The 25,973-nt window shown below is 39.7% G+C and overlaps 2 protein-coding genes across 3 annotated transcripts; both read left to right on the forward strand.

Annotated features, from left to right (window-relative positions):
• The first annotated feature begins 844 nt into the window (after window positions 1-844).
• psmd8 (proteasome 26S subunit, non-ATPase 8) lies at window positions 845-6,291 on the forward strand. Its single transcript, XM_073850791.1, has 7 exons — window positions 845-977; window positions 1,468-1,540; window positions 1,631-1,733; window positions 3,776-3,941; window positions 4,029-4,129; window positions 4,589-4,700; window positions 5,679-6,291. The coding sequence occupies exons 1-7, from the start codon at window positions 867-869 to the stop codon at window positions 5,814-5,816; spliced, it is 804 nt and encodes a 267-aa protein (XP_073706892.1). The 5' UTR covers window positions 845-866; the 3' UTR covers window positions 5,817-6,291.
• Window positions 6,292-13,809: 7,518 nt separating this feature from the next.
• On the forward strand, window positions 13,810-25,954 carry spred3 (sprouty related EVH1 domain containing 3). Of its 2 annotated transcripts, none has more exons than XM_073850719.1 (6): window positions 13,810-13,916; window positions 17,217-17,382; window positions 17,534-17,702; window positions 17,926-17,987; window positions 19,177-19,338; window positions 22,102-25,954. In XM_073850719.1, the coding sequence occupies exons 1-6, from the start codon at window positions 13,810-13,812 to the stop codon at window positions 23,077-23,079; spliced, it is 1,644 nt and encodes a 547-aa protein (XP_073706820.1). In that variant the 3' UTR covers window positions 23,080-25,954. The 2 variants fall into 2 exon arrangements, with proteins under 2 accessions (XP_073706820.1, XP_073706819.1); XM_073850718.1 differs by lacking the exon at window positions 13,810-13,916 and adding an exon at window positions 13,917-14,116.
• Window positions 25,955-25,973: the final 19 nt, after the last annotated feature.

Below are 25,973 nucleotides of genomic sequence, written 5' to 3' on the forward strand. Positions count from 1 at the left end.
TAGATAATATATGTGTGTAATGTTTGTATGTATACTATTATATAAGCAATTTTTACATGTATAGATATAAATATATTACCTATATTTATTAAATATTTACATGTTTGCGTGTATATATATATATACATAAAAATATACACACTACACACACATATGTAAATACAAACGTTTATTTTGGATGCGACTGATCATGATTAATCGTTTTGACAGCACATTTTAATTTATACTGCTATTCCATTTAAGATATTCTAATAATGTCACAATATTATTTCTAATACTACAATATTTTACACAATGATTAAAATCAGTTGTGTTCACATAAACAGAATATGTATCAAAAACAAAATAAATAAATAAATGACAAGAAATCATTTTAGAAAAAAAATCCACCCTAAGGAGTTAAGAGTTAAATATTTTTTCCCAACTTTATTAAAAGTTTTAAATGAGAAACGAACAGGCATTTCAATGTTTTCACTGATAAACACATCAACAATAAAACCTAGCAGTATATCATAAACAACATAAAATATTAACAGAATAAAAAATAAAAGTGAAAATTATATCAAAACAAAGCAAAGCAAAATATCTACATTTATCTACATAAGAAACAAATCTACATTTGTGTAATATAAAACGTGGCTACAGTCAACATATTATTACTTAGATATTATCTTACAAAGCAAAATGTACTTTTAATAAGCTGTATGTTTCTGTAACTAGGGAAATATAAACTGCAGTGCTATCAACTAATTTCACACCCCGTAGAATGCCGCTTATCCTGGTTTCCATAGTAACACCAACATTCTTTACGACAGCGTACTGCCGTGTTCTGACAGACCGGTGTCGTACGTTTTTGCAGAATCACCATGGCGTCTGTGTTGAAAGAGACTGCGGGCTTGTATGAAACGTTGAAAGCCGAGTGGAATAAGAAGAATCCAAATCTTAATAAATGTGGTGAGATCCTGAGCAAGCTAAAGGTAGGATCGATGATATCTAAGAGGAATAATACGCCTAAACGATAGGAATAAGCCGTAGTTGTAGCCTGATGAGCAATTAGCAGCGCTGCTATCCACAACTGTCCAGTCCGATTGATTCGTGTTTACCAACAAACTATTTACTTTTGTGTTTGAGCTTATTTGTATCATAAAAAGCACTGGTGATTTTTTGTAATTGAGTTTTGTGGATTTGCGCTTGTTCGTCACCAAAGTACCAAGTTAGCCAGATATTGAATACAATCGAGATATAACGTTAACATAACGTGTGTCAACGTATTAACCTATTTCTTTTCCTTTTCTTACAAATTATGTTAACTTGAATAGTCTTATTATTTAAAATATTGGGTATTATGAAGAAAAATACACAGGTCTCTTAATTGACAGCTCCGAGGAACCAATTTGTATTAAATCTCACATTTTCTGAAGCTGAATCTGAATATTTTAATGATATTTTTTTCCTCTTTCGGGCTAGATATCCCTGTTGGAGCTGAACTTTCTACCAACTACTGGGACCAAGCTAACCAAACAACAGCTTATCCTCGCCAGTGAGTATTTGTAATAGTACTTTGCTTTTTCATTTTAACCCCTTCACATGTTTTATTTATTTATTATTAATGCGTGATTAATTTTTGTAGGAGATGTTTTGGAGATTGGAGCACTATGGAGCATTCTGAAGAAAGACATCCCCTCCTTTGAACGCTACATGGCTCAGCTGAAGTGTTATTACTTTGATTACAAGTAATTTATTTTTCTTCCGTCTTCTGTTTACTCACTGTGACTCAGAATTTACTTAAAAAGGGCCAGATATAATTGTGCTAAAATCACATTTTGCCTAACACACAACAGTGGCCCGGTTTCACAAACAGGGCTTAGCTTAAGCCAGGACTAGGCCTCAGTTGAATTAAGATATTGAAGCAGCTTTTGTAAAAAAAAAAATGTCAGAGCAAGTTATTTTCAGCTGAGACAGCTCAAACATGCATTTTAGACTGGGCCTTGTCTGTGAAATTGGAGGAGGGATTTTACAATGCGTCATCAGTCGGATATGGGTGACTCTAAATGCAAACAATGCCACTGAACTCAACAAAACTCTTATATTTAGCTAATTATTGCTGCTGAAAATGTTTAGTTATTGTCATGTTTTGGGCTGTACTAATCGGTCAGACTGGGAAAAAGATTATTAAGAGTATTATAGACTGCCAAAAGTTGTAACAAATCACAGAAAACGGTTTAAACCAGGATTTCCAGGGCAAGAATCTTGACAACATTAGTGTTATTATTTCCGGTCAGGTAGGTGAAATATTTGGCTAATATCTAAATTAATACTGCTTGTGCATATTTTGTCTAAATATTGCGCCCTTTCCCGCTTACCAAGTCCTTTTCTATATGATTTGTGACCCTGGACCACAAAAAGTAGCACGGGTGTATTTATAGCAATAGCCAAAAATACACTGTATGGGTCAACATTTTTATTTTATGCCAAAAATCATTAGGATATTAAGTAAAGATCATGTTCCATGAAGATATTTAGTAAATGTTCCACCATAAATATATCACAACTTAATTTTTGATTAGTAATAGGCATTGCTAAGAGCTTCATTTGGACAACTTTAAAAGCGATTTTCTCAAAAAAAAAATTTTTGCACCCTCTGATTTCAGATTTTCAAATAAGTGTATATCAGCATAGAAATATGATATTGTCATATCCTAACAAACCATACATCAATGGAAAGCTTATTTCTTCAACTTTCAGATGATGTAAAAACAGGGTTTCCGCGTGGCATTAAAAAGCATTAAAAGTCATTAAATAGATTTTGTGAAAATTAAGGCCTTAAATGTCATTAAAAAGCATTACATTGTTTTATATGGGCATTAAAAGTTTAGTGTTGAAGAAACAAATATTACCAATTTATCTTGAATATAGCCTGTGAAATTAATAACTTTGATTCACTGTCGCGAAGTATGATAAACACGGAACCAGTTTGGTAATTGCTTCTGGCCGGTCCAAAAATGTGTGAGACAGACTTTTTAAGAGCGGCCAGTTTTAGCCTCTAAGAGTTTGAAGTTTCAGAATTTTTTTCTGTTCAGACTTGATGATATTTGAAATTTTGAAATCTGCAAATAAACGCTGACATTTTAAGCTGTCTCCTGATCCATTTCTAATTATGTTCAGCAGAGTAATATATGTTCATTGTTGCTTCATTGTAAGACCGCATGAAAAAGATGCATTATAATATACATGCATTCATACACAGGCATGTTAGTTATTGGTTGCGTATGGCATTAAAAAGGGCATTAAAAGGCATTAAATAAGATTTGAAAATCCTGCAGAAACCCTGAAAAATCTACCCTTATGACTGGTTTTGTGGTCCAAGGTCACATTTTGTCCATGGTTTAGACGGCATAAATTAGCAGAACAATGCATTCAGTAGTATATTAACCGTGCAGTTCATGCTGTTGTTGACATCTGAGTATCACCAATATGGCCACACTTCTGGGAAACTGACCAAATCGTGACATAAGTGCGATCTATCTCTCTATATGCTGTGTGTTGGTATCTGTAGTGTGATAAAATGCAGCATTAAAAATGAAGAATGGAGACACATTGTACACAGGAAATATTCATATTCATTGAATGTTTACGGCATACCACATTTCTTTCAGAAATACATTGAGATTCGGAATACAGTTCTAGTCACCTTTTCAACATGATATATGCGGAATAGTTTTGTTGGCTTTTTCTTTGCTCCTCTTACAGTCTCGTCTCTTGTTAAATGTCACAGGGATGAGTTGCCGGAGTCAGCCTACATACACCAGTTGCTGGGTCTCAACTTGCTCTTCCTGCTCTCTCAGAACAGATTGTCTGAGTTCCACACGGAGCTGGAAAGACTCTGCGCAAAAGACATTCAGACCAATGTCTACATCAGACATCCAGTTTCATTAGAGCAGGTGTGGGGCACTTTATTATCTTATTGTTTATAATAAGTGCATACCGCAGTATCTGTTTTCTGATACGTTTTTGTTTCTGTATTTCAGTATCTGATGGAAGGCAGTTACAACAAGGTCTTCCTTGCCAAAGGAAATATCCCTGCTGAGAGCTACACTTTCTTCATTGACATTCTTCTTGATACTATTCGGTAGGGGTTATTTATTAGCTACATGGAGGTGATTTGGATAGTTCAACAAAAATGATAATTTACTCACCCCCATGTCATCTAAGATGTTCCAAGTCTTTCTTTCTTCGGTCAAAAAGAAATTGTTTTTTTGAGTAAATCATTTTAGGAACGTTCTCCATATAGTGGACTTCAATGGTGAATGGTTTTTTTAAAGAAAGTAACCGATCATTTCGCTAGACCCTTATTGCTCAGCTGGGATTGTTTAGAGCACTTTGAAGCTGCATTTAAACTGCATTTTGGAAGTTCAAACTTGAGGGCACCATAGAAGTCCACTATATGGAGAAATATTCTGAAATACTTTCCTCAAGAAACAATTATATTATGACTGAAGAAAGACATAAACATCTTGGATGACATGGAGATGAGTAAATTATCTGTCACGACATGTCATGTTAATATTTTTTTTTTTTTTTTTTGTAGAGATGAGATTGCTGGTTGTCTAGAGAAAGCATATGAACAAATTCAGTTCAATGAGGCCACACGGGTGCTTTTCTTTTCATCTCCGAAAAAGATGACAGAATATGCAAAGAAAGTAAGTGTTTATTGTTTGTCAAGTATGCTTACAAGGCTTTTCACAATATTGAATTTTGTGAATGACTGTCATACAAATAATTGCAGTTAATGATTTAATTATGTATGGTTCGTGTCACTTTTACTCATTCCTTTTACTTGGAATCTTATAATAATAAATATAATGAAATAAACACATGATTTATTTTAAAGAAATTATTCACAAACATTTGCTGAAAATGTAGTCACCCTAAGGCCATCCAAGATGTAGAGGACTTTGTGTGTCTTCATCAGTACAGATGGGGAGAAATTAAGCATAACATCATTTGCTCACCAGTGGGATCCTTTGCAGAGAATGGGTGCCATCAGAATAAGAGTCCATTAAAAACATCACAATAATCCACACCGCTCCAGTTCATCAATTAAAATCTTGGTATGAAAAGCTGCGTGCTTGTAAGAGAAAAACCCACTGTTCGTGCAATTAACTTTTAAACAATTTTTTGGGGGCTAAAATCACCCTTTTATTGTTAAGTTTGCTTTCTTTAGTGAAAATATCATCTCTTCTGAATCAGGAGAGAAATATGCACAAATCAAGCAAGTGAAAATGATCCAGAACAGCCTATCTAAACATGTTGGTGGATTTTGATGTGAGAGGACAACAGGGGATGGACTTTTTCACTGGTTAAAAGTTAAAATGCCTTTAAAGATGGATTTGTTTCTTACAGTCAAGCAGCTTTTTATATTTGAAGATGTTTACTGATGGACTGGAGTGGTGTGGATTATTTGTGGATTATTATGATGTTTTTATCAGCGGTTCAGACTCTCATTCTGACGGCACCCATTCACTGCAGAGGATTCAATGGTGAATTTCTGCAAATCTGTTCCTATGAAGAAACAAACTCATCTACATCTTGGATGGCCTTAGAGTAAAATGTTAGGGTTAACTTCTCCTTTATTGGAACGATACATATGTTGATGGTTTGGCTTTTGTGCTCTACAGAGAGGTTGGACCCAGAGTTCTGATGGATTGTATTCATTCAGTACCCAGCACCAAAAGACAGAGGAAGTGACCATCCCCTCTACAGAACTGGCCCAACAAGTCATCGAGTACGCAAGGCAGCTGGAAATGATAGTGTAGTGTGGATATAGCAGTGTTTACACACATGTATACATAAAGGATCACGTCTGTTTATTCAAATATACAAATCAAACCATTGTACAGTGACCATATATCTGTACTCAGTTAAGACACAGGATGACACGGCTGCAAGTAATGACTCTCAGAGGATGAGACCAGAACTCTTTAACCTACAAGTTATTAATATCTACCTGTATCAGGGTCTCTCCGTATGATTGTCTGCTGATTGTGTCAACCCTCCTGCATTACTGATGAACATCTAATAACCAGGTCTCATTTTTTTTTTCTAAATAAACATTTAATATGTCTTATTTTGAATATTCACATGTTGTTCCTCTCAACAAGGATGGTTTTTATCAAGAGTGTTTGTGTAGATGTGAAGAAAACTGGCCTGGCTGGCATTGTCACAAGACATGGACACTTCTGATGAATAAAATGTTTTTCTGAGTCTTTTATAAAATGTCTTTTTCTACACTGTAGAAGTAACATGTTGTCATTAGGGGTTCAGGCACATAGTTCTGAAACCCTATTGTAATGGTACATTTTGTTTTTTGTTAATAGGGGTTCAGGCACACAGCCCTAAAACACTTTTGTAACTGTTAGAATGGCCAAAGATCAGCATTCTTAATGTAAAACTGATTGGGAAGACCAAACTGTAAGTTGCAGAGACTTGAAATTTGGAGATGGTTGTACTCTCAGCCATTGTACAATTTGTCCGTCACCCTGGCAAACTTTTTGGGTAATTTGAATTCTTTGAAAAAAATACTAGTCCTAGGATTTTCGTCTGATCGGAACCAAACCAGTGCATGAAGATTCTCTGAAATATCAAAAAAGTTGAAATTTCAACTCAACGTCACAAAAGGTACTTCAAAACATTTACTAAAATGACTATAACGTTTGAATGGAATGGGAAACTCACAAACTCTTCATCAAATTCACAATTCGTATGTAAGAGCTCAATCTGAGGTCGCGTGAGAAAAAAGTTCCGGAGCTTTTAAAATACAAAAATGGCCATAACTATGCAACAGTTTTTCCTATCGACATGAAAATCAGTACAGGGTCTTGGGCCGAAGTGCCACAAGTGGCTATAAGGATATTTGCATATCAAAAAACATGGCCGCCATTGGGTGATGAACTTTGATCTCCTATTTGACAAGCTTAAAGGAGGTCGATTGGAAAGTTAGCAGGCCTGTTTGACTCATGGTCCTTAAGGTCTGTGAGAAATGTATAAGAAATCAGCCACTGGGAGGTGTTATCACATTTTTCAAGGGTGTAAATTGTATATTGCACCGTTTTTCACACATACAAACACTATTTGCTTCATACAATAGACCTGATTGAGAAAATGTAAAAAAAAAAATACTACTTTTGCAAACTAGTCCTAGGTTTTTTGTTCAATCTGGGAAAAACCACTGCAGTGCAATTCTCTGGACTCTCTAGGTCAATAATTATTGCAGAGGATTTACCCTTTGGGAAGCTATAACTGGGTTGTTTAGAAAAGGGGCCTGTCCAAATTTACCCAAAAGCCTATAAAGCCTAAATGAAAACTGAAAACTTCACGAAACTTGATTAGCACATGAGACAGGTGATTTTGAACAAGCATGTAAAGTTTTAGGGAGATTGGACCACAGCTGGCAATAGTCATGAATGTTAAAAAACATAGTTTTATAATAAATTACCAGGATTTGTCAATTATTTTTAATTTTAATCATTGATTCAAGTGGTTACAGGCTTGCTAAAAAAACATGTGTTATCGCTGCTTGCATCTATATTTTATATTGAGTTAGATGCAAGTACTATTGTGAAAAAATACCTTTTTGTTTCAAATGCAAAAAAAGTGAGGTAAGTACGTGATTTGCCTTCTAATCTGATAAAATATCAAATTAAGTTTTAACAGAAGGAAGTCAACGTTTGTAATGGATGCTGTAGAGTGGTTTATACTCATAATCTGCTTCATGTTCAGGCTAGATAACCAATGTTAAGTCACATGTATGCATGTTTGACTCACCATCTACTACCCAGAAAGCACACGCACTTCTGCAAAATGTCTGTTAAAGATCACTTGATCAGGAAAGCGTCTGCTGTGTACAAACATATGGCAGACGTCTGTAAGATGTAAGTTTTACATACATTCTAAATTATAAACATCTTAAAGACATCTAATAGATGTCTATTTGACATCTGATAGGAAACGTCCTATAGACGTATTGCAGATGAGCAAACGCTAAAAAAATATGTCTTGCAGATGTAAATGCAGACGTCAAATAAACATGGCTACGGCAAACATTGTATGAATCCTGACCTGCCTCTAAATGTTACCCTGATAGCACACATACATCACAGAGACTTCTATTTGACATCTGCATTTATATCTGGAAGACATATTTTTTAGAGTGTTTGCTCATCTGCAATACGTTTAAAGGACGTTTCCTATCAGATGTCAAATAGTTGTCTATTAGATGTCTTTAAGATGTTTATGATTTAGAATGTATGTAAAACATAAGTGTGAGTAAGTGTACAACTCACACTTAGAAATACAACCACTTTGTTATGCCAAAATAAGACTTAAAATGGCATGAAAACGTGATCTGTGGGAGTTTTTATGGAGCAATCAGCTTGGTGAAATTTAAAAGTGACCAATATTTACCGATCGATTCTAAAAATTCAAAAATAGGCCTAGTAAAGGTTAAATAAAAAAAAATTGCTGAACATAAGTTCACAAATAAATGTTTAAATTGTTACTGTCTTGAGTTAATTAATAAATGTAAAATGCTTAAAAACATGAACTTCATTGATAGATTCAAGATTTATACTTGGCTTTAATAAACAGAATATTGATTACATTGTTAATGTAAAATATTTGATTCTGGAGCCAGGCAAGTCAGGATCTCTTAAAAATCACAGTAGATGTCACAGAGTCACAGCCACAGCACACACCAGATCGCACTCAGTGCCTGGTCTACTTTTCACATACTGAACAATACTTGAATCTCCCTGGCATGCTTACCTGTGGATACCTACCTCAGAAAAAATTCACCCACAAATTCATGCTCAGATGGCAATTTACGATGGCACTGTTGAATTGGAGAACTTTATACAGAGAGCCACTAGAATCTCCCTATGCTTGTCCGCTTTTCACATCGCCAAAGCCACTCACCAGCCTGCATCACCCACCACCAACCTTCCAGTACCAGAGCTTATGTAAATGGATTTCACCCGGCTAACCCATCATGCACGGACTCGCCACCTTGCGGGAGGATTATGTTCATGCTGCACTGCATTGGATCACTTCATCAAAGTCTGCCCAGTCTGACCCCCCACGCCCAGTGGTGAGTACCTTCAGGTTGATCCAGATATTGCTTCACTCTCCTTGCTGTCACTACTCACCCCAGAACATTCTGTTACAGTCCCTGCCCTTTTTCGACTTGGGCTTCTCAAGCAATTTCCGCAATTTATCCAAAGACCTACTATGAAGACTTCACCTACCCCTCACACAAGGATGTCCTCAGCAAGCATGCTGCTACTCCTCTTCCTCCACACCGACCATGGGACGGTGAGGCTCTCAATCACGGTATCATCAGACTGTCCACCTCTCCGGCCACCTCAATGTAGCGTCTCAGCGCGAATCAGACAATTCAGGAGATTCGATTAGAAGTTAAAACCCTACTACAGACTCAAATTCCACCACAAGACTCCTGTTGTAAAATTTGTCATTTGACACCCTGGCGCCAGCCAGCTTGAAGCAAACCTAACCGACTAGGAACTTGCAACATTAACACAAAAGGACACTTGTTGATAATCACAAGGAAGGAGATCGTCAACTTTGGGGCAAATAACCAAGATTAATGGTCAAAGAAATGCACATCATGAACATTACTTGAGAAAGTCACTAGTAGAGATTGTGCTTGGTGGGCTTCCCCACCCAGGACACTGAAATTCCTTCAATACCCTTTTGGCCTTTTCGTTCTCCACCGAACACGTCCTTACATTCACAGTATGGCAAAGAAAACTATATACACCTAAATGGTGCTAAAATGACTTATAAGCAACTCATCATTTCTATGCATAGCTTCCTATCATTTATGTAATTCACAAATTTGTCTATTATGTTTTAATCACTCGCTGTGAACCTCAACTCTCAGATGGTGAAGCAGCCTTATCCTCTTCCTTTGGTCCCAGCTGCTCTCGAGGAACTCTGTGAGGCACACATCTTCTCTAAGCTGGACCTGCGGAGCATGTATAATGAGGAGTCACTTGTAGGCGTTCCAGGAGTCTCTCCATCACTTCATGGTCTTCTACATCGATGATATATTGATATACACCCGGAAACTGGCCAAACATCGCCGCCATGTGATGCAGGTCCTCCAAAGGCTCCGCCAACACCATCGCTCCACAGTGCAGTTCTTTGGTTACATCATCAGCCAGGAGGGCATTCAAATTGAACAGGGGAAGGTAAAGGCGATCAAGAAGCTACAGAGATTCCTTGGATTTGCCAACTTCTATCATTGTCCAGGGAACCATAACTGCAAAATGGATGCTCTATCCCACATTTTCCAGACTCACCTTCTGAATTGAGCCAATACTACTTCCACCACTGATAGTCAGCCCCATCCAATGGAACATCGACGATGCCACCTGAGCTGCCACTCTCTCAGAACCTGCTCCGCTGTAATGGGCTCAGTTCACAACATACCGGGCTCTGGACATCCAGGCAGCGAACGGACCCTCTCACTTCTTCAAGCTCGGTACTGGTGGTCCAGTATGTCCCGTGATGTGAACAGGTATGTCCAGAGTTGCTCATTCTGTGCCATGGTGAACCTCCTTATCTCCAGCCTTGTGCTTACTACTCCAGGAAACTGTGCCCAGCAGAGCAAAACTATGACATTGGCAACAGAGAACTCCTAGCCATCAAACTCGCCTTGGAAGAGTGGCAGCATTGGCTGGAGGGAGCTAACTATGTCTTCACTGTCATCACTGATCACAAAAACCTGCAATACCTCAAAAAGGCTCAACCACTGCCAAGCCCATTGGGCTTTGATCTTCACCCAGTTCAATTTCGCCATAATCTACTTTCCAGGGAACCATAACTGCAAAGTGGATGCTCTATCCCGCATTCTCCAGACTCACCTTTTGAACCTGGGCTGATACTTCCTCCACCCCTGATAGTCAGCCCCATCCAATGGAACATCGACGATGCCATCTGAGCTGCCACTCTCTCAGAACCTGCTCTGCTGTAACGGGCTCAGTTCACAACATACTGGGCTCTGGACATCCAGGCAGCAAACAGACCCTCTCGCTTCTTCAAGCTTGGTACTGGTGGTCCAGTATGCCCCGTGATGTGAACAGGTATGTCCAGAGTTGCTCAGTCTGTGCCATGTCTAAAACACCTCATCATCTTCCTGTAGGCAAGCTCGTACCCCTTCCAATACCTCAAAAGATCCAGGAACTTGGACGTTACATCCTGCCTGCAATCAACACACCAACATAAGCATGCTCCTCACACTTCCACGCCATCTGATCTACCGTTCACATACCAAACAGTATCTAACTCTCCCTGGTATGCTTACCTGTGGAGACCTACCTCCGACTCCTTCGTTCTTGTTTCAACAAACTCAACGTCACCTGCAAATGGAAACACAACCAGTCAACGAACAGTTAAAAACTACTGAACTTTCCATTGTGTCTGATACTCACCTGAATTCTCTCCACTCGATCTGCATCCTTGAACCTGTCAACAAAACCTGCCCATTGTTTCTCTTACCTGTTGTCTTTGGCTTCATCTGTGACAGTTTTTTTCCCTTCATGCTGTTTTTCCACTCTAGGTGAAGAAAAAACTTTTAGTGTCATCATCTGTTAGCTTTTATTCTCTTCTGTCATGCAGGCTGGATCTCTAGTTGGGAAGGTTCTTTTGAGGAGTATTTTGAAAATACAAATGAGGAAAATACAGAAAATACAGAAAACCACAAAAATGTAATGCAAAAATGTGTCCAGGTTATATTTAACCCAAAAAAAAAATCTAAAGAAAATTGCATTTCGCATTACATTTCATGACACAAGTGCACAAACTGGAATCAAAGTTTTGTTTTTTACTTTCTTTAATACTTCCTAACATGCCCTTATTTTCACCCTCTTGAGTTTGCTCAAGTATGTCACATGTTTTCTTGCACTTCAGGATGTTGGCTTTAAGTGGAGCTAGTACATAAGCTAGTGTCATTTCAGTTTTAGCCGCAATTTCCCTTGGTCTTTTCAGATACATTGTGTGCTGTCTAATAAAAGATCTGCCCTTGTTAACACAGACTTTAACCTTTCTACTCATGGATGCTGTTGAGGGCCATTCCTCTTTGTAAGGTTTTAATTTAACAGTGTGTTATTGTGAATACAGCAGCCAACAAGTTGGAAATACAGAAGTCGACATGTTAGTCTGTTCATTATCTCATGCATATAGATTATATAGTGTGTTAGTAGAGAGAATGGGTCTTATTGTCCAAGAAAATAAGGTTTTGAGGCAAAATTGATAGATTCAATTAGCAGTGGTTTTAAAGGAAAGGTTCAAACATCTAATTTGAATCTGTCCCTTCTGTAAATATCTGACCTGTTTTAGATAAATATGTCTATAAAGTTACAACATGTAACACACATTGATCTATGTGTTTGAAACAAACATACAAACCCAAAACTTGAGAAAACACATTCAACACATAGTAAAACACACAGTAGCTTTTTTGAGAAATAGATTTTGGAATCAGAACATTTTCACATTATGTTATTGTGTTTATTACTGGTATCTAAATTCAATAAACTGCAATAAACCTTATGTAGTAAAAAAAAGCCAAAAAATATAGATATGTAAGATATGTAAGATTAATAATATTGTAAATGTATATGTAGGCTATATATATATATATATATATATATATATATATATATATATATATATATTTCAATTAAAATTACAATATTCATTGCATTTTTTTCGTGTGAGCCAATGACTACAGCACCTGGAGAATATTATCAATAAAAAGAGATTAGTTTTGGATTAATAAATGGTATTTATGTACAATCTGGCATTTTTGTATATTTTCTTCCGATAAAACTATAATAATAACAAAATAAACAATAAAATTATACTATAATTGAACAACTAAAATAGAGTAATATTTGTCAGTAATGTCAATTTGCCGCTACCTTTGAACGAACGATGAAACAAAAACACATCCAAACATAGAGATTCTAAAAATTCACTGTATTGATTATTTCTCATATCATTTTCATACTGTGACATTTTTGAATGAAAGCGCGCAATTCAATTCGCGCGCAAACATGCATTAGACAACTAATGATATTTGACAATGTATTTTTTAAAATAGCAAACATGTGTTATTTAAGCACTACCGTGCTGTAACTTCATGTACTTTATCCAAATGGTTGAGAGGGAGCGAGACGGGCTCTTTATTTGAGTACTGAAGGCTCGACGCTGGCGTGGCTGTTTATCAATGGTGGGCTATCAGTGAACATGAATGGGGAGTTGGAGATGAATGGAGACTAGCTGCTGTGAATTCTGTCATGGCGTATAGAGCTGTATGGGAGCTGTCCGAGGTGCTGAGGCGTTATCCATCGCTAATCTACACTACATCAACCGAGTTTGTGCACTTATCACTATGTTACTGTAGACTATTCATCATGTGCTGTGTCTAAACATTTTAGCAACCACTCTCCTTTCAGATTTGACAGTGGTGGCTGCTTATGCACATGGCCATTTATAGTAGCAAATCGCTCCAGATGTCCTGACAGCCACAAAACAGGACCGACGCGGCTCCCACTCGGGGACACTGTGTCCATCCACGAGTGTGCTTAATACGAGTGTGTGAGAACTGCTGTAGACAGGTAGAAAGAGAGAGAGAGAGGAACAGGGAGGGAGTGATTGAGAGAGAGAGCGAGTGAGCAAGCGAGAGGAAATAAAGGAAGGGAGGGAGGGAGCGAGAGAGGGAGGACGATGATGATGCTGCCGGTGGAAAATGGCTGCTGCATCCTCGAGCCCATCCGAAACCATATGAAGGTGGACAGAGAAAGACAGGAAAATGAGAGCGGCGAGCGCAAGGAGTGAGTGAAAGAGAGACTGTGTGCGTGCGTATGTGAGCGAGAGTGTGAGAACGCGCGCGCGTGTGTGTGTGTGTGTATGAGTGTGAGAACGCGCGCGCGCGCGCGAGTGTGTGTGTTCGGTAAGAAGGGGAATAAAAAAGACGAGAGACCGGGGGGCAGCCAGCTCGAAGCGGCGGGCAACACCGAGCCATGGAGGGCGAGTAAGTCCATGCATTTTTATTTGAGCACACCAGACTGATTGATTTGCAGCACCTCTAATGGACTGTTAGATGCTCATAAACACTATTACGCAGCTATGGCTATCAACACTGTACACCATATTCTCCATATACATCCAACATTTGATGAATAACGCCAGTGAATGGGCCTCGGCTCAAGTGCACTGTCTAAAACGCCTTCAATGCCGCGAGAAAGACGAACAGGGTGCAGTAAGAGACGGCTTTTTGTCTCGAGGATGATGTGTGTGGAGGCTCCACGTATAACCACCAAATACATCCGTGAATTATAAAACGTGTCGTTCCAAATCGACGAAATATGGCGAGTTTTCTGGCGTCGGGGGCACATTGGCGGGATGGAGGCGGAGAGGGATGCTTTTATCAACGCGTCTCGAGTTTCATTATGATTTTTAAAGCCAAACTTTATGAATGAAATGTGATTTTTCTCTCACCCCCCTCCTCCTCTTCCTCTTCATGTCTCCCCCTCCCCCCAGCGCTTCTCTTCTTCTTCTTCTTCTTGTCCATATCCTCCTTTCACCCACTCATCTGCCCATTGAATTTGCCGAGCTGTAGCATTTATGTGGTTTTATTCATTCATAAAACAGCGGGATGAACGAATGAGTGCGCGTGAACTCCTGTCGATCGGACGATACGGTGCTGCAACGACTTATAATAACCGATAGCGTTTAATAACACAAATGGGGCTCTGAATCAAAATGGATGTGATTTCATAGCGTTTATTGTAATGGAGCTTGTCGGGCTGGAAAACCGCTATGAGGGCCTTGTATGGCGAATGGGCGCGTTCATTGATACATCTCAGGGAGGAATATAACTCTTCATCTCCCACCCTCTCCCTCATCATCTCCACACATTTCGTTCCCCTCAGGCCATTCATTTATTTACGATTTCCTTCTTTGTGCTACTCCCTCATATCAACATATGGAGCCGTTATTATGGCCCTTGTTATTTTATATCGGGTTCATTGTAAATGCAGGACGACTGGATTACAGACTTTTCCATACAAATGAGCGATGGCTGTAAACGCTTGTTCCGTGTGCGCGCTTAAAGTGTGATTAGATTTTCCTCGCCCACGTGACCGTCCATTAAAAAATCGCGCTGTTTCCTCTCATTGTTATAATCGTGCTTGACTGTTTATATTTTCTGGACTGAACCTGTAGTTTAGGGAACACACAAAGCACACGTGACGTTGCGATTTAAGACACAATAAACCAGTCTTTGCAACCATGCCACAACATCTTGTCTCTTGTCACAATTCAGCATTCACTCGTCTAGTTAAGATATAGTAGCCTACATAATATCAAACGGCTGTTTTTTGAATATCACGCATAAAATGTCCATGTTACCTGACGGATGCCTAAAATGGGCGTCTTGTCAAATCACACCTGTCTCTGTCACAGCAAAACTTGTCAAGGGAACGACCCGCCCTTTTTCAGCCGGTCAGTCTTTTGCAAGCTCCAAGTATAGGTTTGCAGGGGGCGTGGCTTTGGCAAGGGGGCGTGTCAAACGTATGTCAAATCAATCAATTTACTGCACATTAAATTAAATGTATGTTACAGGCCCTATTGTGGACCACTCACAATAACTACACATCGATTCAAATTCCTTTGTAATATTTTATCAATTTATAATGACTTGCTCCGCCTCTGAGATGACTGTTCATTTGGACTAACATCACCATCATCAAAGCGTAGGCAGGGAAAAGAGCCAAACATGTTTCATCTACTCCCTTCCAGTCACGTGTCTGCTGCTATCTGTGACCGTCACATCAACCATATTGTAGCAAAAGACTGTGAGGTGCGTCTAGCTCCCAAATCTCAATCACCAAACTGGTTGCAATTGGTGTGAACTAGCTGGCTAGTTTGTAGAAGGTTAAAGGTCTTTCACAACTAAGCACATCCACAATGTCACTTATTTACTTTCTCAATGCATGTCCTTAAAGGAGTAGTTCACTTTCAGAACAAAAATTTACAGATAATGTACTCACCCCCTTGTCATCCAAGATGTTCATGTTTTTCTTTCTTCAGTTGTAAAGAAATCATGTTTTTTGAGGAAAACACTTTTAGGATTTCTCTCATAATGGGCTTCTATGGTGCCCCCAAGTTTGAATTTCTAAAATGCAGTTTAAATGCAGCTTCAAAGGGCTCTAAACGATCCCAGCCGAGGAGGAAGGGTCTTATCTAGCAAAACGATCGGTTATTTTCTAAAATCATTTACAATTTATATACTTTTTAATCTCTACACAGAGTAAACACAGAGCTAGACAAGATGAGCATTTGAGGTTAACAAGTATATAAATTGTAATTTTTTTTTAGAAAATAACCATTTTTCTAGATGAGACCCCACTTTTCTCAGCTGTGTCATTTAGAGCCATTTGAAACTGCATTTTGGAAGTTCAAGCTCGGGCGCACCATAGAAGTCCATTATATGGAGAGAAATCCTGAAATATTTTTCTCAAAAAACATAATTTCCTCACAACTGAAGAAAGAAAGACATGAACATCTTGGATGACAAGGGGGTGAGTACATTATCTGTACATTTTTGTCCTTTAAATGCACAGTGGCGAATTAATTAGTGCATGATATTTCTATTCATAAAATGTTTTTGTAATTTTTTTTACAGATGTAATGTAACTTGCTCATTGTCTGAAACATCCTTTCCTTTTATGATGTCCAGCCACTTTAACATCCACTTTTCAGGATCCAATAAACGTCAAATGGATAAAACACAAAGTCCACTTACCTTTTTTGCTTACTGAATATTCGGTTTCACTTGGAAATATGTCCAGAAAGATTACAGAAGCTAAATGGGTTATGAACGTCATCATTTTAGTAGATATTGCAGGCCAATAATAGTACATCTTCACACTGTATCTCTCTAACACAGTATCGACTCTCTGTTATTTGTCAGTTACCTTCATTTTGAGGCTTTTTTAATATTTTATACTGATGGTTGTATTTTCTTCTTTAATTGCCTTTGTCTCAAAGTCTGTGTTTGTGTGGGTGTGTGTGTGTGTGTGTTTGCGCTCAGCTGGCTAGTGCACTCACTGCTTTCACTTCCTTAACAGTGTGCGTGTCCGAGCCGTGGTGATGACACGTGACGATTCTAGCGGTGGCTGGGTGCCCCTTGGAGGTGGCGGCCTCAGTCATGTGATCATTTGTAAGGGGCGGAGCTCTGAAGGTCGTGGGCGGAGAGAGTACTTCATACGTGGAGAACGGCTACGCGATCGAGCAGTGAGTGTGTGCGTGTGTGTTCATGCCTGTCTTTGAGTGCACTGATGTTCCCTCAACCTGACAGTCCTGGTAGTTGTGGTAATCTGGTAGTTGCCCTCATGAGTGGGCCACAAGTGACCCGCTTCTCTCTTTTTTTTTTTTTTGCGTGTAGCCCGTGCTGGAATGCGTCATTCAAAAGGGTCTGGTCTACAACAAGGTGAACCCCATCTTCCATCACTGGCGTGTGGAGGAGAGGAAGTTTGGTCTGACCTTCCAGAGTCCAGCTGATGCCATCTCCTTCGAGAGGGGGCTTCAAAGTGTCCTTGAGAAGCTGGACAGAGGTATAGAAGCAGCAAAAGATAGTGAACAGGAAGCTGGAGTGAAAAAAAGTAATATAGTTTAGAGTTATAACCACTGTTATGGCCTCTCAATACAATCAAGAAGACAATGCCATACATGGATATGTGTCTAATGGGATCTAGGTGATCCTATTTTCTTTCTTGAAATGTATTCATAATAAAAAAGAATCTATTTTATTTGATCCTTTTTAACATTTTCCTGCAGGATCTGACTCACCGTCCTCCTCGACACCCGAAGAGGGCGACACTGAGGATGACGGTCAAGCAGTGAGTGTTTTTATCATTTAGCATTTTATCATTGGACATTTAAGTCAATAAATCAAAATCAACCATAGTTATATTCTTAAAGGTGCCATAGAATGCATTAATACAATATTTTAAATAGTTCTCTAAAATCTACCAAGAAGGTATACGGCATAGGAAATTGCAAAAATTCTCCCGAAACGGTTTTACAGGTCCATTTACAACCCTAAGATTTGTCCCTGAAATTAAATGGTCTGTTATTACCTTATTTGGAAGGTTCATGAATAATAATGAGGAGCTCAGCTCTGATTGGCTGTTTCACAGAGCATTTCAGTAGCTCACACATGGATGAAAATATAAATTTAATCACGGAGCCCGCTAATATGCGGGTCATTGGGAACTGCCGTTTTTAATGCACGATCATTTTACTTTCACTTTTGAGTTTTGCAATTGCACGTGCTCTGTGTAACTTTATACTACAGCGGCAGTACTTACCACATATTTTACAAGTTTAGATGCTTGTTAGTGAGGCTCAGGATCTGCAAATCATTCGCCATCATCCGCGCAGTCATCTCTCCTTACTCTGTTTATATGATAGAATGTCTTATTTGTTTTCCGTGCCTTTCTGAGTACAGACACCAACCCATTCCTGCACAACCTGGAACATAACATTTATTCCTGTGATCTGCCATTTTCGCTATTGTCCTCGCTTTATTTTTTTCACAATAGCCTACCCGCAGAACGTCTGATGATTGGGCTATGCAAATGTTGGGGGCGTGACTATTCATGATCGCGACTATTACGTCATAGTCTGTGTTATGTTAGGATTAGCCTATTTTTCAGTGGTCTTTTGCAAACACCAGATTTATATAAGGAGGAAACAATGGTGTTTGAGACTCACGGTATGTCATGTCCACGTACAGAACTGTTATTATTCAACTATGCCAAGGTAAATACAGTTTTCCATTCTGTGGCACCTTTAATATTTCATTGTCATTCCAAAAGAAAACTGTCTACGTAATCATCAAAATTAATCAAAATGTAAGAACTTTTTTGAATGAATACTTTTTTAAATGAAGTCAAAGCAGAATCAGTGAATGGCTCATTCATGAAACAAGACAATTCAAGCTACACCTTTACACCTTCTTTCCTCCATCTTGTTGCTTAAGCATCAGATGGTTCTGCATGTTTGATGACTTGCAGTCTGTCTCAGTCTCATACAGGGAGTGAGTCGTCATCCAACAGCAGAAAAGAGATGCTGCCCAAACCCATTACCATTGTGACCAGTGAGTCCTCCTCCACCTGTTTTGTGCGCTCCTCAGAGGAGTTTGCGTATGGGACAGGGCACGCCGTCACGACGCAAACCCCAGCCCAGGTAAATGATTTACATTGCTTAAAAGTTGATTTTAGTATGTCGGTCAATGCTGTGTCCAAAAAGGGGAACATCTATTAATGTATGTATATGTTATATATATTCATTTTAGGACAAAAAGTTTTTAGTTTTTTTGACAAATACCATTAATAATGAATTATTATTACATTTGTAAGAAGGCAATTTACTTTTTCAAATGATCAAAAATTCGATTTTTTAATTTGTTGAATATTTGTTTTAATATTTGTTTATTTGTCAAATATTAATAAGCATAGCAATTAATAAGTGTAGCAATTTTGTTTAAAATACTTGGCAAGGTTTTCTTTTCAAGAATTTGAGAGTCACTGTACACTCTTACTCTTTTTTTTTTTTAAACAAAAAGGCACAATGGTGTCACTGGGGTGGCACCCTTTCAAAAGATACTAATATGCGCAATTTAGGTACTAATACATACATTTGGATTACTAATACGCAGCTTCCTGCAGCTCAAGCATGGTTTTAACAATGTCATAAGTTTGGATTCAAGGGAAAACAAGATCTTAAAGGGAACCCTGGGTATTAAACTTGTATGGCCTAATATAACATAAATTATGTCTCTTACTGAATTAATATTTACGTTATTTAAAAAACCCACATCACAATGGGGGCACAATGGGCATTATTTTGATAACGTGAAACGGTTGCACTCTGTGAGCTACTGGCACTGGGCTACGCTATTTTTACTGCAACACAACTCAGAATACAGAACTCTGGAAAATAAAATACTGACACGATGACCACATCTGCTGAAACAGCTTATAGTTGGCGATGGATATAAGCATAGGCTTAAACCAAATGTCGCACCATTGTTTTTCCCCACTAAGAGTCTAAATGCCTCAGATATCGAGTGAAATCCGCACTGAGAAACTCCTTCAGTGACTGTTTGTAAGCTCTTTCAGTAGCGGTGGTCTATTTAAAGCCTTAAAGGCATCAGGACTAAAGTGGAAAGAACAAAGACACAAGTCTTTAGGACAACTTACATCGCTTCTCTGGTTGCCCTTCAACTGAAAGACGCACAATGTCGCATTGTATCAGAATTTTATTTTCTAAATTGCGAGCTGTATTGCAGTAAAAATAGCAAGAGGTAGGGTCAGTAGCTCACCGGGTACAACTGTTTTACACAATCAAAATAATGAGCATTTACGGTAGTTTTGTGGCAACTGACAATTGCACATGTGCATGTGTACGTACGTTCTGAAAAGGTGAAAAGATGACTCACTCTACCGACATTTGTCTCTCTTTATTTTATTTATTTCCTATCTGTTGGTGACCTGAGTTGGATGCATGCTTGTGTACAGTTTTTCTGGCTCGATCTCCATGTATGTGGAGTGTGTCAACGCGTGAGGTGTTTTATTAGCAACACACAGCACTCTGTTTGTGCTGTTGAAAATTTCAACTCAGGGTTACAATATATTGTAGTAATGCTGTCTCTGGTCGTCTGGTCTGTGTGGGTAGATGCATTCAGGGTGTGTGGCTTTGGACAGCGATTTGCAGGGAGGGTGGGACGTTCGCTTTAGCATTTCCCAAGATCTCCTATTGCATCTTTAATACTCAAGTGTTCCCTTTAAAGGGGTCATATGATGCGATTTCTTGTTTTCCTTTGTCTTTGGAGTGTTACAAGCTGTTTGTGCATAGATAAGATCTGTAAAGTTGCAATGCTTATAGTCTCAAAACCAAAGAGATATTTATTATAAAAGTTAAGACTCAGCCACGCCTCACTAAAACGTCTCGTTCAAACACACCCCCACTTGTCCAGGTCACAGGGTGAGTAGATTAGCGTAACACTGCCCATATGTATATGGAAAGAAAGAAGGCATAACTTTTACCGGCTATAGTAGTGTTGCAGCCGCCATGTTGTACTTTGTTTGGCCTTCCAAATGAAGACACAACTAGAACACACTTCCGGAACAGTACAACGCAATTTCGAGTGGGTGATGCAAATTTTACAGAGCACTATAAGTGCAGCTTACAATGCCAGCAGTACACAAAGAGTTAAGGCTATAAAGTGGGGCAATTCCAATGTTGCAAGGACAGTCTGTGCTTCTGACTCACAGCCTGTAAGTACGTTTTCATATTTAAAGATTTCAGTACTGACTAATGCGAGTTTTGAGCAGTGTAGAGTAGTGCTTGTTGTTTCTCATTCTACGAACGCAAATGGAGACATGGTGTTATGTTTACGCGACACGGTGGGACGCAACGCAACGCAATGCAACGCAACGTGTAAAAAGACGGTATGAATCATTATAATCAGTAGTTATGTCCCCACTGGATGCAACAAATGCCTGGTTTATAATGGGTTTTATTGTTTCTGTCTTGTCACACCGAGAAACGGCATGGTAAGGGGTGTAACATTTCCATCACACACTTGAGGTATTCGGCCAATCACAATGCACCAGATAGCTGGCGAATCACCTCGGTTTCCATTAACGATGAGTTTTGTAAAAATCAAAGCGTTTCAGAAAGGCAGGGCAGAGGAGCAACAATAATGTACAGTATGTGGAAAATAATGTTTTTTGAACCTCAAACTGCATAAACACATTGCATTACAACAAATACACAAAATAATACTCTTATTAGCAAATTAAATGTGTACCTTGGATTAAAGTGTATGTCAAATACATAAAAAAGATGTACCCTTTGAACAGGTGACAGCTTTTTACATTTTAGTGTGTGACTAAAAAAAGCATGCCAGCGTTACATTCATCTCTTGCTCTTGTCTCACCATAGATCCACACCCGACCTGCCCAGCACCAGCTCACCCAAGTTACCGCCGTTTTGAACCCTCCAGCGCCCCCTCCGCCACCTCCGGCTCCCCCGACTCCCCCCTTAGTGCCCCCAGCCGCCTCCCCCCTCTCTCCGCTCTCGCCCACCATCTCCCTATTGGAGGAAGGGGACCTGCGCAGCCTCGACCCCTGCAAGGACCTGTGGGGTACGCGCGGCTACGAGGACTACCGACGCGCCGGTGCTACACGGACCAAGGTGGGCGGGCTGACGGGGGGCGTGGTGGTGGCCGGCGGCCAGGACAAGTCGGAGCTTTGCGTGGTGCGCTTCGAGAAGGAGCTGGCCGGCGTGGGCACCACAGGCTGCGAGGTCACCGTCATGCTGGACACCAAAGGCTCTCAGCGCAACTCTTCGCCCACCTGCATGCCCAACGCCATGCCGGGGGTGCCGTCGGCCAGCGGCTCCCCGCAGGAGACGGGCAAAGGCTCGCCCTCTCCCTGCTGCATCCACACATCGCTCGCCACGCCCCGCTCTCGGACTCGCAAGCGAGGGGGCGGCAACGGCGGCGGAGGCGAAGCCATCTCGCCCGACGACGACAGTTCCTGCCCGCAGGGCTCCTCCTCCTGCTCGTCGCGCTGCGTGTACTGCCGCTCCGTCTTCAGCGCCTCCGAGAACGGACGGGGCCGCTGCCGGGACGCTCCCGACCCGGCGCTACACTGCCTGCGCCAGTGGACGTGTGTTTGGTGCGCGGAGAGCCTGCTCTACCACTGCATGTCGGACTCCGAGGGCGAGTTCTGGGAGCCGTGCTCGTGCGAGGACTCGATGGGCAGGCGGCCACACCCGCTGTGCTGCGCCCGCTGGATGGCGCTGTTGGCGCTGTCTCTTTTCGTGCCCTGCATGTGCTGCTACCTGCCCCTGCGCGCATGCCTGCGCTGTGGGGAGAGATGCGGCTGCTGCGGAGGAAAGCACAAGGCCGTGCGATGAGGCCTGACCGGGGGGAGGGTGCGTGGGCGGGGCTTATTGTGACGGGACGGGAGCACAAAGACGTTGTCGTCGTTCGAGGAACAGCCGTAGGGCCAGATCTCCTACATAAACCTTCACGATAATATCCCCTCGCCCCCTCCAAGGCCGTCTGCTGCATTCCGCTCTTTCTATTCTCTGCTCGGACCCTTCACGCTTGTACCGGCGGTGGGTGCATGGGTTCGGGGAGATCGCTCTCTGATTTGCTGGTCGTTGGGGTCGGGGATCGTCTCCGGGAGGTGGGGAGTGAATGGGGATCAGTGACGTGTAAACAATTGTTAGGTTTTTTTTCCTCTTGTTTTTTTTTTATTTAGGGACAAAATCTGAGATGAAAAATGTTTATAGCTACGGTTATCGGAACTTTTTTGAGTATCTTATTTTACTTGAACTATTGAAAGCTATTTTTTGCAATTGATTTAACGAATACACTCCCCTTGTACCTCTAAGTTACTGAGTTTTACCTCAATGTCCAGAGGAGAGGAAGGCAGATAGAGAGAAAGAGACACTTTTTTTCGGGGACTGTGTGCTGTGGTGAGGTTTTGTATATGGTCTTTGCGGTAGGTTTTTCACGCACGTTTGGCCAGAACATGTTTGTGAAGGAGAACATTTTGATGTCGTATCACTTTTAGTTTGAGAACAGGGAACGTGAACGGTCTGATCGAGGGCAGTTTCACCAAAACCACCACTTTCACCACATACATGCTCATTCTTCTGTCAAGAGAGTATAGTTGTATTGAACTTGCCAACAACCAAGAATGTTGCCTATATTTGAAGTATAGACCAAAAAAGTGGAGAGATAATCTAGACGTGAATCTGCCGAACATTTGCACAGCAAATGTGAACCGAGGCCTTGAAATGTAGTTGTTACACGCCACCAAAAATACAGTGCAATTAGTTATTATCAAGAATAAAATAGCAAAGTATTGTTGTGAGTGACACAACACTTTATCTGTCTATAAGGCAACAAGAGAACTACTCAGTCATTAACTATAATAGGTTATACTGCACCTCACATGTCCTAAACAGACATTTCTGGGTAGCCCACAGTGAAATCCCATTGGTCTAAAAGCATCAGCTGTGTTCTGATTGGCTGTGACTGTGTTACAGTATACTTTGCTTTCACTGTGGACAAACAAATGACAAATGAAAACTTTGTCGTCTGGCTAAAGGACACAAGCATTTAGACCAATCCTTTCGCACACTGCCTGGCGTAACGTTTGGACCTCAAAGTGTTCATAAACATTGCTTTAAAATATCTCAAAGCTGCTATTTCAACTCCCCTAAACTTGTCTTACCTCGCTGCTAGATATGAGGAGTTAGGGAATCAGACACAGCCCTGTAGTCAATTGTTGAGTTCAGAAATCAACGCCTCCAAATTCTGATATCTATGATGGGGAAGAACTAATGTCCAAACTCCAAGAGGTTTCTCCATTAAACTGCTCATTAGAGTCACTTTAAAAGAAAAGGGTTTTTACAGCAAGATGAATCACTGGATCATTTGATCTACACGCATGCATTGTATTTCATTGTCCATCCGCGCTCATTTCAGTCCATTTTCAAAGACGTGAAACATTCTCTCTCACCCTCATTCACACAAACACACACTTACTCACACTTTATGGGCAGAATATTAGACATGAGTAGAGAAACAGAAAAAGACCCAAAAATAGCACTGGAAAAAAGAGAACTTTGCGAGATGAGACCACTCTTGAGGGCCCTAGTCACACATCGTATTAATAAATGTGCCTTTTGATTTATTTAACCAATAACCTATAATTTCTAAGTAACGACGTACCTAAATACTCATTTTCTTTTTCGGGTTGTTTATTTCTGCCAATGTGCATATTTTAATATGTATGTGTCTATTAGTTTGAAAAGTAATCAATGGAAAATATTACCTGTTTATATATTTATTGAGATATTTATTCTAATTCTTTATTTATTTTTGGAGACGGGTTTTTATTTTATGTGCTGTCTTACTTCTCTGACTTTGTGCCAATTTGCTGCTTTGAGGTGTTACATATCGTGGGTTTGTATCATTAATTAAACCCTAACTCTATATTTTAATGAAAAGTTTGCACTCTGAATCGTGTTTACATGTCTTTATGCACACTAATATTGGGACAGCATTCACTCATAACCAAGATATCAGTGTGGTGTTATTACAGCACAGGACAAATATGACCCTGGACCACAAAACCAGTCAGCAATAACAAAAAATACATTGTATGGGTCAAAATTAACTAATTTTCTCTTATGCCAAAAATCATCATTTATGTTCCATTAAGATATTTTGTACATTTACTACCGGAAATATTAGTAATATTAGTAATATGCATTGCTAAGAATTTTTTGGCACCCACAGGTGCACATTATCACACATTATGCTATACATGGAAAGCTTATTTATTCAGCTTTCAGATAATGCAAAAATCTCAATAAAAAAAAACTGACCCTGTTTTGTGGTCCAAGGTCACAAATATCCAGAAAGAAATGTCTAGATCGTATTTCACCCCACTATCAAAGGAAACACACAAGAGTTCATATTTTGCATAAATAAAATGAAATTATTATTTTCATGCCAATAATCTTCCCCTCAAAACACAATCATGAAAATTCTGTGCAGACAATATTTTTCAAATTGAAATTGAGTTTTTATAATCAACAGATATTTAAATAATACACAATTGTTTTGTATTACAGTGGTCCAGCGATTTGGGAGGAGGATGTGCTTGATTGTCATGAAAATGTTCAAAAAAAAAAAATTCTTGAAATAGGAGCCAGACAGATCCTGGCAGTTTCGTTTTGATATATATTCAATAATCACTGTGACCACTAAGTGGAGCCAATTTTCACCT

The sequence above is a fragment of the Garra rufa genome, chromosome 11, assembly GCF_049309525.1.
Source record: "Garra rufa chromosome 11, GarRuf1.0, whole genome shotgun sequence".
Lineage (NCBI taxonomy): Eukaryota > Metazoa > Chordata > Actinopteri > Cypriniformes > Cyprinidae > Garra > Garra rufa.